The following is a 13,960-nucleotide window of genomic DNA, read 5'->3' as shown; positions in this document are numbered from 1 at the left end:
TTATTGCTCTGTCTCGGATGGTCTTTGATAAGAAGTTTGGCTCTGATTCCCTACAGATGGAATTCAACCTGCCTGACACGACCTACCCGCGTTTGTTGGGATACTTTGTGCCGAGGATAGTTTGATCCCCAGCAACGACGGCATGTCCCGTCCAAATCTGCAACGACAGCCCGTCCTGTTCAAATTCGATCAACAAGCGGCGATTCGCTCGTCCACTTCTACTTCCATCCCCGGCAATGGACGGCCAGTCCATTTCACCGATCAGGTTCCTTAACTTTACTTGTCTACTTTGCTGGTATGCTTTGCTCTGGATCGCCTTGAGGGGTGTCTAGAAATCTTTGACATTACTTGTACCAAGTCGATGGTGCTTCAAGTGCCGTCAAAGAGGGGCTACTATAGACACCCCAATCTGGGCTTCCAGATTAGTTTACTTACGGTTTTTGATTCCTCGATGATGAAATGGATCAAGAACACCCTGGGAATGATAGCGTGTTTAAGTTTTGAGTGTTTGCAAAACCCTTGAACCTAACCTAGCCTAAGCCACTTCAAAAACCAAAAACCCTACTGATGCGCGCCAGGGCGCAACCATCCCGCGCCAGGGCGCACCATCGCGCGCCCGACTCACTCCATCGCGCGATTATGCGCCAGGGCACACCATCGCGTGCCAGACTCACTCCATTGCACGATTGTGCGCCAGGGCGCACCATCGCGCGACAGACTCACTCTGTCGCGCGACGGTCCAACCTACCACCAACCTTTCTGAAGGAGGATAGTTGGCCACCAATGCAACTTCAGCCAGACTTCGTGGACTGCCTGAACTCCTCTGTTTCCAACCGGATTCACCCTCTCCCCCTATCTATACCCCCATGGGTCTTTCATTCAAAGGGTTCCAAAAAATGAAAGGTTAAGCACAAGCTCTAGTGCTTTTCTTCCAAATTCACATTCCTCAAAATACTTAAACACCTCAATCAAGCCTCAAACGCATCAAAGCTCAACACCTTTCAAACTCAAAAACCAAAGGTATAGCTTACCTTTGTTCTATTTTCTGTTCTGATCCCTAAGGGGGGCTGGCAGGGCCAAGGCTGGCAATCAATACCAGTCCTGGTCCTAAAGCTGGCAAGGTTTCAAAAACCGTCATGGTAGGAACCAGCGCGCGATGGTCCCACTCTCTCGTGCGACACTCTAGTGCTGCACGCGATGGACCACGTGGGGATTGGTGTCCTACTGTTTTGTGCTTTATTTTGTGTATAGATCACTCTGTTGAGCATGTTAATAACCAGTTTACTGCTTTCCTTTGTTAGAAATTGCTAGCCGTAGTTCAATTTGCATGTCTTCTGTTTTGGAGTACCTCTGAGATCATTCTGGACCTGTCCCAGAACCCAGAAATGTGTAAACCAAACACTGGTCCCCGCCAGGGCGCACCATCGCACGCCAGACTGGCTCCATCGCGCGACAGTGCGCCAGGGCGCACCATCGCGCGCCAGACTCACTCCGTCGCGCGACAGAGCGCCAGGGCGCATCTTCGCGCGCCAGACTGGCTCCGTCGCGCGATAGTATGCCTCTGACCAGTGAGTGGCCTTGCACGGGTAGCTTAGTTTTAGGCCATTATTTTGTCTCCACACTGTTTATGGGGTGTTTTATTAATTTGTAGGGCTTTACAACCTTTAAACTGTATATTATGCTGCCTATAAACTGTGTGGCTTGTCCTGGGTGTGCACTGGTCCTTCCAGAGCCCAGATGGTTTGAGAATAAGAGCTGTGGGTTTGAACTCACCGATGCGCGCGTGTCTTGGAGTTGTGCGCATAGGAATAAACAGCATGCAGTGACTTGTTCAGTGCATACTAGTTTCTTCCTACGCACGTCACTCCAAAACAGGGGCCTCCCAGTTTGTTTAAACTCTCACAGCAGTCTGTTCTTATCCTATACTAACTGTTCATCCATGCTATCTATCACATCCTGCAAACATGTTACAGTTTTAATCTCCGATTAACTGTTCCCCCACCTTAATTGGCTAAAGAATTGATTAATCATAAAAAATCGCAAACAAACATCTTTCGCAAATGCCTAAGTAGAGACCGATCTCCGGATTGGGCGAGAGGGGGGGCCATAAAACCCTTCCCCTCTCGTAACCTGGCTCCCGAACCCAGATATGGTTATGACAGACTGGTTCCTTAACTTTTTCAAATCAAACAGCGCGGCAAGTGCTTCAAAATACGGTTCCTCGGGTGTCGGACCTTCAAACCCGAGTGGCGACTCTGTATTTTGCGAGCGCTTGCTTCCCCTCTCGCGCTCCCTCGACCCGGGCCCCTTGCGTTTTGGAATCCGAAAATTCTAAGGGCACGCATGCCCACCCCAGACTTGATCTGGTAGACACCAAGTTTATACAGTACCAGCATGCGTGTATTGCTACAGTCCAAATTACCTTAAATGCTGGAACTATGGTCTTTACATTTTACCTCAATTTCAACATGCCACTAGTAGATCCTGATTTGCTATCAGTCTTGAAAGTGTAAGTTCAAATTGGTGATACTTCTCAAATTTCTACCACATTTGCAACAACCCTCCACTATCAAATGGCATATCGCCTTCAAAACCATGCCTTAGGCCATCCACAGTGGTATAATCAAAAATGGATAACCAAAAGTTGACACATCAGCTTTTGATTATTCACTTAAGAGATTGTTAAGCTTAACAATGTTGAGATTCACAATGGTCACTTCTAACCCATAACCAAAATAAGAGATCTGCTACAATTTCACACAATCTCTCTCCCCTTTTGTTTCCTGTCATTCACTTCCCTCCATTACGTTTTTTTTTTTTTGCAAAAATATATCGAATATATGGTGTTCTTCCTAGAGTTATCTATCAAAACAACACTGATTTTTTTTTCTTCCTATTCATATAGCCTATATCACAAATCCACCACTCTCATAATTTTTCAAAAAAAAAAAAACAGATGTGTTCTTAAATTTGAAAAATAATGCAAGGTTCTTCCTCTTTTTTTTTTTTTTTTTTTGCAAGGTTCTTTGTTTACTCAACCATAGGGGGAGGAACAAAAAAATGAATAACCACTTTTTAGTCGAAAAAATCAATTTTTTTTTACTAAAAAGTGATTATTTATCAAAATACTTGGGTAAAAGTAAAAAAATAATAATAATTTTTCCGATTCCTCTCGTTAAGACGAATCAATAACCTATAAAAGTTTGGCGCAAAACTAAAAAATGCGAAAAAAAATTCAAATAAAGACAATTTTCAGATTTAAGTTAAGTTTAAGTTAAATTCATTAGAATGCAGCCTAAAATAGAAATGTAAAAGAAGAGTAAAATACCTTAATCCAGCAACGATGAGTTAAATTATAAATGATCGAAAAATATGAGCTTCACTTTTGAAAGAAAAGAAAGAGAAACAGTTTGTAGTTGAAGTGAAGAAGATATAGAGCAAGTGAAGAAGAGAAGAATAAAATGGTAGTTGAAATACGTGTATATATAAATTTTGAAACTAGTTAACTTATGTAGTGTGGGATTCACAAATTTTGATTATTGAAAAATATTGATAATTTTAGTTATCCAAAACCCAAAATTTGATTATTTTTAAGGATGTTGCTAAGTTTGACTATACCATTGTGAGCAATTTTTTGCACAAATATTGTTAACTTTAACAACAATTGTCTTTTGGTTATACCACTGTGGATGGCCTTAGACATGTCATTACCTTCCTCCACAGATGAAACCATTTTTCTAACTGCCAACGCACCTCACCAAGCTTCCTGTGTCCATGTTCCACGTCAAATTTTCCGTTCTGAGCTTCTCAAGCTTCTTCCAGAATCTTGGATCACAGCTTATGAGAAAAACCAACAAAATCCCATACATGTTCAATCATCAAATTCAACTTTCATCCCAAAACCTTATGGTACAGTGGAGATTTCTTTTCCAAAAGAAGCCTCCGCCTCATTTTCCACCCATCCTGGCATTTTTTCCCTCAAGAATTGACATGTTTGTAAATGGTTCTAGACTTGGCCCCCTAATTAAATATTTTCAATTCAGCGGCCTTCCGTCTTCTATTTCAAAAATTCAGAAATAAGTCATTGTTATTTTGATACTGATACCTGTTACTGTGATGAGTGTCTAGAAAACAGTCTTTTAGAAGATGACAATGACTTTGAAGATCCATGTCCACTATGTTCTCCTTTACCTCTCATTCCTTGTAAATCTCCACCTCAACCTCCATCTAATAATGGTCCTTCTGCTCAACCCAATGAATGTTTTATGTTCACCTCATTCTCTTTCTGGACTGAAGCAAATTTCTCCTTTAGAGTTTCATAATTCTCAAGAAAAAACGATCGACCATCATAAAATTATAGACGCCACTACCATTCTCCCTGATGGTAGCACCAAAATAGTGTCAGCAGCGGAAGTAGCAATAAATTGGCAATCAGCAAATTCTCTAGTTCAAAACAAAATTCTTCAAAGAATTGCTAACTCCGAGCAAAATTTGAAAAATGTTGTTCATAAGAAGTTATCAACTTTAAAACTTCTTATCAGAGATTTGCAACAGAAAATTCAAAATATTCACCAAGAACATTTTCAGATGGCATTTACTCCACACCCCACCAATCCCCCCAAACTTCTATGTTCTCTTCACCCTTACTTTCCTCATTACCCCCATTGCCCACCCTCCTCTCTCCTACTCCCACTTCATTCTATAAACAATGAGTGAACTCAAACCAATATTCACTTCTTCCACTCCAGCAAAAAAATATACCACCCCATGACCAACCCTGTTCTCATCCCACACTGCTTTCCTCCTGCCCACCAAAACCACTTCCCTCTGGTCTTCAGTCTACACAGAAATAGAATTCCTTTGACTACTAGAACTATTTTCGCACGTGAAAATTTCTCCCACCTTCACTCAAGAGTCATATCGTAAAACAATGATTGCTTCACCGGATCCCTCAAGCTTCCATCTCTGACGAACATGAAAGGACAATACCATTTCCCCACAAGAAGGTGGCAATTGAAATCTGGGAGGTGGGCACGAAGGGTGGTGTTGACGCCTAGGGCTTCACCAAGTTCATAGGTTTTGGGAGTTTTGGTGTAAATTTCCCATCCTCTTCTTATGAGGAAGTGGGGAGGGAATCCATCTGGTGTAACTGATTTTGAGGAGAATGTACCACCACTTCCGCATGCTATTATATCGGGGACTATCTCAAATTGCTGGTAGATGTCATTGGGGTCTTGGGTGAACATCTTGAATGTTTCCGGAGAAACGACAGGTGGTCATGTATCTTCCTCCCTTGAACATGCATGTGCTTCCCTATGACAAAATACAAGTAGTCAGCAAATTTAGTGATACATTCCCTCCTTGCAAGATACACTAACATCAGTATGATATCAAGGGAGGTTAATTGACTTATTATTCAATTTGGTGTAGCCAATAATGGAAATTGATCTCGGAAACTCAATCTGGAAAAGGAGGCATGAAAAGTAGTCCAAATTGGAAAAGTATTACTACTATAGAAGCATAAAATTCACTACAGTACGTTCTGAGATTAATGGACGATAGTTGACTTATTATTCAATTAAGTGCTCTTCTTTGAGAGCTGATTTGAGATGAACATTGTCACATCTGGATAAATAAACTCATGAAAAATAGCATGAAAGATGATCAAGCCTAGCACCCATTTCAGATATATATTCTTGCATCATAAATCTTTACGATACAATGAAGAATGAAATATTTCTATATTTTTCCCTCCTCAAGATTCGAAGAATCGAAGTCATGACTTCCCAACTTTCTACGTGACAAGCCAAGGTTGTTTCTATAATCAGAAATGGAGATGGGCTTGGCCTGGAAGAAGAAAACAAATAATTATATCTTGGATATAATAGCTCATACAAGCCAAGGTTGTTTCTATAATCACAAATGGAGATGGGCTTGGCCTGGAAGAAGAAAACAAATAATTATATCTTGGATATAATAGCTCATACTCCAGTGGGTTGTATCCAAGATATTAATGCATAAGATAGGGCGGTCTGGACTCTACACCCGTCAGGTTCTTGTACTGTCAGGTCAGCTTGGGAGGCTATTAGAGGGGTTGTTACTGATGTTTGATCCTTGGCAATCTTTGATCTGGTATAAAAACAAGTGTTCCCAGATGCTCCTTCATCTAATGTTGGCTGTACAGGAGAGGTTATGCACTAGAAATAGGCTCCTGTCTTGGAGGGTTATTTCTATCGCAGTGTGTCTTATGCCTTCATGCTCAATAATCTCACCATCATTTATTTGTTGCCTGACCTTTCTCTAAAGTTGTTTGGTATGCCATCCTTATGAAGAATGGTTGTGGTAATGCGCCTGCATCTCTGATGGATTTGATTCACTGGACAAATCTGCAAGCTACTGGATAGAGGTGGCAAATGGGCGGGTTGAAATAGGTCACTTATTGAATATGAGCAGATCGAATACGGATCAATAGTAGACGAGTTGGAATGGGTCGGGTCGAATATGGGCCACGCCATACCCAAACCCGACCCGTTTCCCTTCAATTCTCCCCTTTTCAAAAAAATAAGATTGAAGCATAAATAAATAAAAAAAACCACATGAATACACGTTTTGTATATATACACTTTCTGTATAGAGTATTGTATATATACACTTTTTGTATATAAACCTTGAAAAAAATACTCGTCCTGCCGTTTAAAGCACCATGGGAGAGGTCAGTCAGAATGTCAGATAAATAACCGAAGGAAAAAGAAGAAATGGAGAAATGACTAAGGCCTCATTTGGCATAATAAGCTAAATGACTTATTTTTTTATCCTTATTCAAAAAAAATTTGTATTTGTTAATTTTTTGTTGATTTTTTTAGGATTATTACTTCTTCATGACAAGAGGAATTTAAAATGTAAAAAATTACGATCAAAACCCAAATTTTTTTGAATAATGACAAAAATTGGCTTATTTTTGTCTTTATTCAAAAAAAATTGAATTTCGATCGTAATTTTTTACTTTTTAGTTTTCTCTCGTTATGACGAATCAATAATCCTAAAAAAATCGACGAAAAACTAATAAATGCGAAAAAAATGTGAATAAGAACAAAAAAGGCCATTTGGCTTATAATACCAAACTAGGATTAATGAACAAACTTGGAATTAGGTCCATAAATAAAATACTCCAGTAATCAGGTATAATAGTACTTTTTTTGAAGCAGTCAAGCAATTCTTATCTTTTGTACATACTCTAGTAATCAGGTAATACTCGAGTAATCAGGCAATTCTTACTTTTTTTGAAGCAATCAGGTATAATACGTGTTGAAATGCGAGACTTTGGTGACACGTGGGAGCGTGATTTGTGTAGCGAGGGTGGAATGCGAGACTCTTTTTTTCCATCAGATAAAAGAGCAGTTTGAGTCTTTTAATCCCAACCCATATTGAACCCATTTTTAACCCATCTAAACCCGTGTCTATATGGGTTCAACCCATATCAACCCATTATACAATATGGACGGGTTGGGTTATAAGTGGACAGATTTGGGCTAGTTAAAAAATATGGGTTGAAATTGCCACCTATACAACTGGATTCTCTCTTGATAGTTCTAGTTTCAAAATCTGTCTCAACTACAGTTACCATATATATAGGAGGATCTTCCAACATTCTTCTATGGAGGTTCAAGGTCTCTGTGCTAGAGTTGTGGAGGATGTGAGAGCATGTATCACCTCCTGGAGAAGGTTCCCATCCACAGATAGGAATAAGTAAACTGTGAGTTATGGAATGTTTCAGACTTGGTTATAAGATGATGCTTGTTGGTCTGGTTTAGAAGTGTGGTTTTGGCTTGTTGCCGTAGGAGTTCGGTTTTTTTGTTTAGTGATTCTTTTAGAGTTTAGCTCTTGCTTGGTTTAGTTGTAGGGCTCTCAAGGATATTTGCCTTGGCTCATGTTGTTTTGGTTTGTTTTTTCTTAAGAAATACACTTGCCAAAAAAAACATCATCCTGGTTTTTTTTTTTTTTGGCCAAGTGGTATACATCAACGGAAGTTAGGGGTAATTACTAAGATAGTCCACAGGGGGGTCCAAATGCCGTCTATAATCCTGAACCACAAACGCCCCTGACGGGGCTGAAACCCTAACCTCCCACAAGGGAATGACTAGGAAATACCATTGGGCTACAAGCCCTTTGGCAAACATCATCCTGGTTGACACACTTAATTATCATCTAATTCAGCAATGTTAGAGCATCTCTACATCTCCGGTCCTTACGAGCAATGCTAGGGACACATCAAACTTTATATCTATTTTTAAATCTCCCCCACAAGTGATGGATGGACCCACAACACTATTTAGAGGATCACATGATCACTTATGAGAGAAGATGTACAAATGGATGTACACTTAGATGTGTTCTTAGCATTATTGTAAATCAAAATCAACATTTGAATTAAAATCCCATGAAATAAACACGATTCTTGACTCAAATCTATACGAAAAGAAGTTTTACCCAACTTCTTACCTGAATAAAAAAGGACTTATCAAATTTTTTCTCAAATATTGAAGGGAAATGAATCTTTTTTCTTTTTTTGAACTGCAAGGGAAATGAAGCCTGCACTTAAAAATTTCGCTTACATTAACTTTGAAATAGTTCATTTAGGTAAAACTTTTACTAAAATTTGAGCAAAGATATAGGTGAGGCTGGAGATGCTCTTATAAACTAGCATCCATCAAACAACTGGTATCCAAGAAAATGAAAATATTAAAATACTGAACCATTGACCTCTACAAATTATTCTAAGACATCCCAATAAAGTTCAGGAACACATACCCTTTACGCGATCCGTGGGATTTTATTGCGTAATACCGATTTGAAGAAAGCGGCTGATTGAGAACTGGAATGAAGTTTGCTTCATCGTAGTAAACATTCTCCTTCCTGCTCGACAAGTACCGAACAGTTAAATTCTTGTTTTGAGGGAAAGGTAAGTCTAACAGATACCAGTTTTCGCACAATCCGAAACAAGTATTAGTCTCTCATTCATCATCTTGTGTCACTAAATAACCAGAGTTTGGACCCTCTGGTGGTAGTGAAAGTGATTCAAGGGGCCTCATGTACTGGGATAGAGGCCTTGTTACATACATTTTCTTGTTCTCCCTGTACAAACAACGAAGTAGAAGTAATGTAAGATTTTCCACATGTTGGTTCACGATCCCACTGTCTTATTATTTTTTATTTTAATATTTCCTGGATTAAAAATCTGTGCTATTGGGGCCAAATAATGCAGGTGGATATTTAGAACAAATTGCTGTAATTTTGTTTCGAGAAAAAAAAATTATTCCACGCAATCGTAGAATCTCAGAAAAATTTTAAGACTCCCCCGTATGTACAAAATAAAGAAATACTAACTGCTTCCAAGAATAACTTTCCACGAAAAAATGGTTTACAAGATGTGGAAGAAACCTCATTGTGGTGATAGTCTACACTTGTTATATTGTTCGATTGAACGAACTGGCCCCAACATTGTACAATTTTTCTTCTAGTTTAAGTGTCCAAGAATGACCTTCCACAAAAAAATGGTTTACAAGACGTGGAAGAAACCTCATTGTGGTAAACTGAGGCTACACTTATTATATTGTTCAATTGAAAGATCCGGCCACAACATTGTATGAATTATTAGTAAGGTTTTATTATACTTGCGAACGTTTTCAGAATACTTGACTTCTTGTGCAATAAGTTTTGATTCAGATATACCTCCAATAAATTACTCGGCCAGATACTCAAGTATTCTGGAGGAAATCAAATCAAGGTCAATGTCAAAAACAAAAAACAAAAGACTTGTAGTAGAATGGATATATCTTCTCTCCTACGTGTTGACCTTAGAATGCGGGTTATGATTCGTTCAAAAGCCTGTCATTGGTACACGATGCCTTTACAAATTACAAAAATTTAAATCAGAAGAAACGCGCGGTTGGTGTAGTAATAGTCCTTTGGTGGGGGTTAATCTCGGAAAACCTATGGCTTAGGGTTTGACTCCTAATCATGTGCACTCAAATTCCTGTGTTAGGTTAGTACATTTGGGACTTTTGCCCCGTCTTTAACTAGGCCTCCTGCTAGCGAACGATGCAGTTAGTTCTCCTTATTAGTTGGACCTCTGTATTCACCTATATTTTCTCAGTAGGCATTCCAGACCACACGACTCATGTGGTAAATACCGTCAACATACCATTGGTATCTTTGTTGCTATGAGGTAATCCAGTTTAAGATGGAAAGTTCCTTAATTGGCCAATTGACCACACTGAATAGTATAGCCCCACGACATGAAGTACCAAAAAGACAAAACAATCATCTCTCATTCACAAACTCGCATGAGAATCATTAACTTATAAAAACTACCTGCATTGTATAAACACAAATACTCAGTAACAAGTACAATAAGAATATGAGAATGCTAGTAGCTAGATCTTACCAAGCATGCCTTTGGCAATTCTCTAACATCCATCTCCATCCTTTCTGTTGAAAGATCACCTTTCGACGAATTACTCCCAAAAATGCACGTGAGCATGGATTCAATCCCTTCACTAGACGGATCAGTAAGCAAAACAGCACCGTTGGGTAGTATCAGTAGATGGAGTTTTTCATCTCTTAAAGCAATAAGCCAGACTAAATATTATCAGAGAAAACTCCTTCAAACAAAGCCTATTTTCGAATCACGGACTAGAGTGAGCTTAGTTCATCCATTAAGGCAAGAAATAGTTTCCTTGGAATTGGCAATAACAAGCAATAATGCATATGTTTAACAGTTAAAACCGTGACTATCTTTTGAAACTTGTGAAATCATTTGCTTCAGACACTTCCATCCCAATTCCCTTACCTAGTTATAAACAAAATGAAGATTAATTGTACAAGCTAATTTTTAGCAAAACAAAGATTACAAAGATCATACCAAAAGAAAGCTGTCTCATGACATGCGTATGCAAGGTTGTATGTATGTCAGACAAAAAAAGGTTTTCAAAGACTCTATTCACATGTTGCTTTCGTCAAAAAAAAATCCACATAAAAAGATGAGAAGAAAAGAGATGGTGACGATCATATCAGCTCCATGAAGATGATAAGGAAAACATTTGAAAGATCACTGAATAAAATCATCGGAATGTAATCCAAAACAAGCTATGCAGTGTTGAAGTTGTCATTGACAGTATTATTGAGTACACAGATGGAAACAAAGGCAACGACCAAGTTCAGAAATCTTGGTCTGTAAGTAGAATCCACAAGGTTCTTTCACATCTATGTGAGCAAAAAGAAAAACTAAACAACACAAAACAAAACAAAACAACCATAAGGCATCAAGCATGAAACAATTTAGCATGACCGAACCAATTAAAAAATGTCATTGAAAACAAGAAGCCGCGCTAGATTTGTCCTATAGATGAAATCCGGTCCACCTTCGGAAACTTCTAATCTCACTACCTTCAGACACCGCCATCCCAATTCCTGTCTCTCCCCGTTTGCCAATTCCTTTGTAATACAACCTCCATTCATCTGCATCCCCGTCCATCTGAACAAGACACGGCGATCCCACACCTATACTATCCCACCCATCTTCTTCGCTTGGCTTTAAAACCGCCTCACCTTGAACTCTCTGCCAATTCTTCAACCCATCCGTCGACATTGCCAGCCCAATACTCCTTCCTCCATCTGCAGCCACACCTTCATAAACCATCACATATTTCCCATCTGTTCGAGTTCTCACAACGCGAGCATTTACCACCCCAAGTTCATCAAAAGCACCATTCCCTCCTCCCCCAATAATTTTCCCCAACTTCACCCACTTAATCCCATCTCTTGACCTTGCAACCCCAAGAGCAAACACACCATTTTCCACATCAAACGAATGATAGAACATCCTAAGATCACCGCTACTGTGAAAAACAACTTGTGGGGAGGCAATGAACATAGAATCCCACTCGCCTTTTGATCCCACATCAAATAAAGCCCCAGTATGATGCTCCCCCTCAATTCTAGCCCAATGCCTCCCATCTTGACTCATAGCCAAACCAGGCAAAGACCTAAAAACCTTACTTGTTCTACCACTCTCATCATCTTGAATCCTAATCCTTTCGGGGTTTTCCAATCCGAATTCCACAGAATTGTCCCAAAACTCAACAATTTCAGAGCTAAACCCAGTATAGTAAAGCCAATAGACAGCATTTGCTCTTACCTTTGCACTAGACATGATCACCACGTCACAAGGCCTAATGCTCTGAGTATCAAACGCCCACCAATCTTTACTGCAATCCATCACCAAACCTGTGTCCTCGCTCGATGTTACCCAACCACCGCTCCTCTCCCAATGAATCCCATTGCTTGAAACAGCCAAACCGATCGAATCCAAACCTGGGTTTCCTTCAGACCTCCCATGATACCACATGTACCACCTCTCCTTCTCATCACTGAGGTACCTTTTCACAACAGGAGACCCAATTTCAAAACCGTCCCATGAGCTTTTTAACCCCAAATCAAACACCAAACCTCTAGAAAACGACGAATTCGAAGAAGAAAGGGGTTGATTTGAAGTGGGTTTTCTCGGTTCTTGGAGATTTGAATTGGGTTTCTCGAAAGGTGAATTTTTGTTGTCTGTGGCATTTTCTCTGTCAGTGTTTGGTTTTGTGGAGCAGTGAGTGAGAAACAGGGGATTTGCTCTGTTTCTAGGGTTAGGGTTTGAGGTTTTCTGGGGACTAAGGAAGGTATTAGAGGGGTAAAGATCGAGCATGTTGGGTCTGGGGATTGGCCATGATGGGCCAAAGGTAATTCTTTGTGGGGTAGAAGTTGTGAGGCCGTTAACAGCGGAGGTCATGCTGCTAATTGCTGCTGTCAAGGCAGTGTCCATTGATGAAGGGGAGTGAAGTGTGAAAGAAAGAAAGAAAAAGGAAACACTACTCCGTTTGGGACGTGAAAGAGGACACGTTTGAATGGATATTTAGAGAGAGAGAGAGAGAGAGAGAGAGAGGGTCTTGGTGACAACAACAGTCAAAGTATATAAAGAGAAAGAGGAAGTCCCAAACAAAGAAAAAAGTTGATTAATTTAGATTAAAAAAAAGGAAAAGTGATTTTGTCCTCTCAAATTGTTAACAGCATTCTTCTTAACTTTTTTTTTTTTTATCCGCCACTCCTCTTAACTTATACTATTAATTTTTTCACTCTCTAAAAGTTAACAATTTAGAAAGTGTCAAAATCAATATAAGTTAATTTTAGCACTCTATTAATAATTTGGGGTGACAAAATCACTAAAAAAAAAAAAAGAGTTTGCTTCTCTCAAGTTGGCTATTGAACTTGGACTGTATATAGGGTATATAAGTCTGGCCATTTTACACCTCATTACGGACTACTTCAATAATTTAATTCGTTAATATCATAGAACTCGTTGATAAGAACAACTAAGTGCAAAATCAAGTTGATTGGATTTTTTTCAGTATCTGAACATAGAAAATTTATTTTCCGACAAATGAATTGACCAAACTGGATTATAACTTGAAGAACCCATTTTTTAGAAGAAAAATTTGCTTCGTTCAGATATAGATAAATATCTGATTAACTTGGTTCAACGTGATTCTCATCTACGAGTTCTATAATATAATCGAATCATAACATTGAAGAAAATCAAAATTGGCAGAAAATGGCGGGACTACACCCCGTGCTAACTTGAACTATAACTACGAACATCTTTGGCTTGATAATGACAAAAGTAAAAAAGTACGCTTAGTTCTCAAGAAAGGTACAGAAGAGGGAATGACTTTGGTGTCCCCAGTCATTTTGGGGACACCGTAACTTTTGGTATAACAAAATCATTATAAGTATAATCAAAATTAATTATGAGCATAACTAAAATCATTATGAGCATAATAGAACCATAGCAAGGCATAACTTGTTTGTTATGCCTTGTTTGGTTTTTTGGATATTCCTTGGTTATGCCTTGTTTGGGTTC

The 13,960-nt window shown here is 39.2% G+C and overlaps 2 protein-coding genes across 2 annotated transcripts; both read right to left on the bottom strand.

Annotated features, from left to right (window-relative positions):
- Window positions 1-4,683: 4,683 nt before the first annotated feature.
- LOC131309414 (uncharacterized) lies at window positions 4,684-5,246 on the bottom strand. Its single transcript, XM_058336055.1, has 2 exons — window positions 4,944-5,246; window positions 4,684-4,839 (listed from the first exon to the last, which is right to left on the bottom strand). Exons 1-2 carry the CDS (start codon window positions 5,244-5,246, stop codon window positions 4,684-4,686), a joined length of 459 nt encoding a protein of 152 aa, XP_058192038.1.
- A 5,885-nt stretch (window positions 5,247-11,131) lies between these two features.
- LOC131311974 (uncharacterized) lies at window positions 11,132-12,984 on the bottom strand. The gene has a single exon (XM_058339646.1). The coding sequence runs from the start codon at window positions 12,863-12,865 to the stop codon at window positions 11,399-11,401; it is 1,467 nt and encodes a 488-aa protein (XP_058195629.1). The 5' UTR covers window positions 12,866-12,984; the 3' UTR covers window positions 11,132-11,398.
- Between the last annotated feature and the right edge of the window lie 976 nt (window positions 12,985-13,960).

This window comes from Rhododendron vialii, chromosome 12a (genome assembly GCF_030253575.1).
Source record: "Rhododendron vialii isolate Sample 1 chromosome 12a, ASM3025357v1".
Lineage (NCBI taxonomy): Eukaryota > Viridiplantae > Streptophyta > Magnoliopsida > Ericales > Ericaceae > Rhododendron > Rhododendron vialii.
The sequence above is the reverse complement of the archived record's forward strand: the minus strand, read 5'-3'. Positions and strand labels throughout refer to the sequence as shown.

Excerpts from the sequence above, each read along its gene's own strand:
- LOC131309414 (XM_058336055.1), bottom strand. The coding sequence starts at position 5,246 with ATGTTCACCCAAGACCCCAATGACATCTACCAGCAATTTGAGATAGTC. Across the intron at positions 4,840-4,943 it reads ATGGAAGCTTGAGGGATCCG|ACTGAAGACCAGAGGGAAGT; the intron begins GTGAAGCAATCA and ends ATTTCTGTGTAG.
- LOC131311974 (XM_058339646.1), bottom strand. The coding sequence starts at position 12,865 with ATGGACACTGCCTTGACAGCAGCAATTAGCAGCATGACCTCCGCTGTT.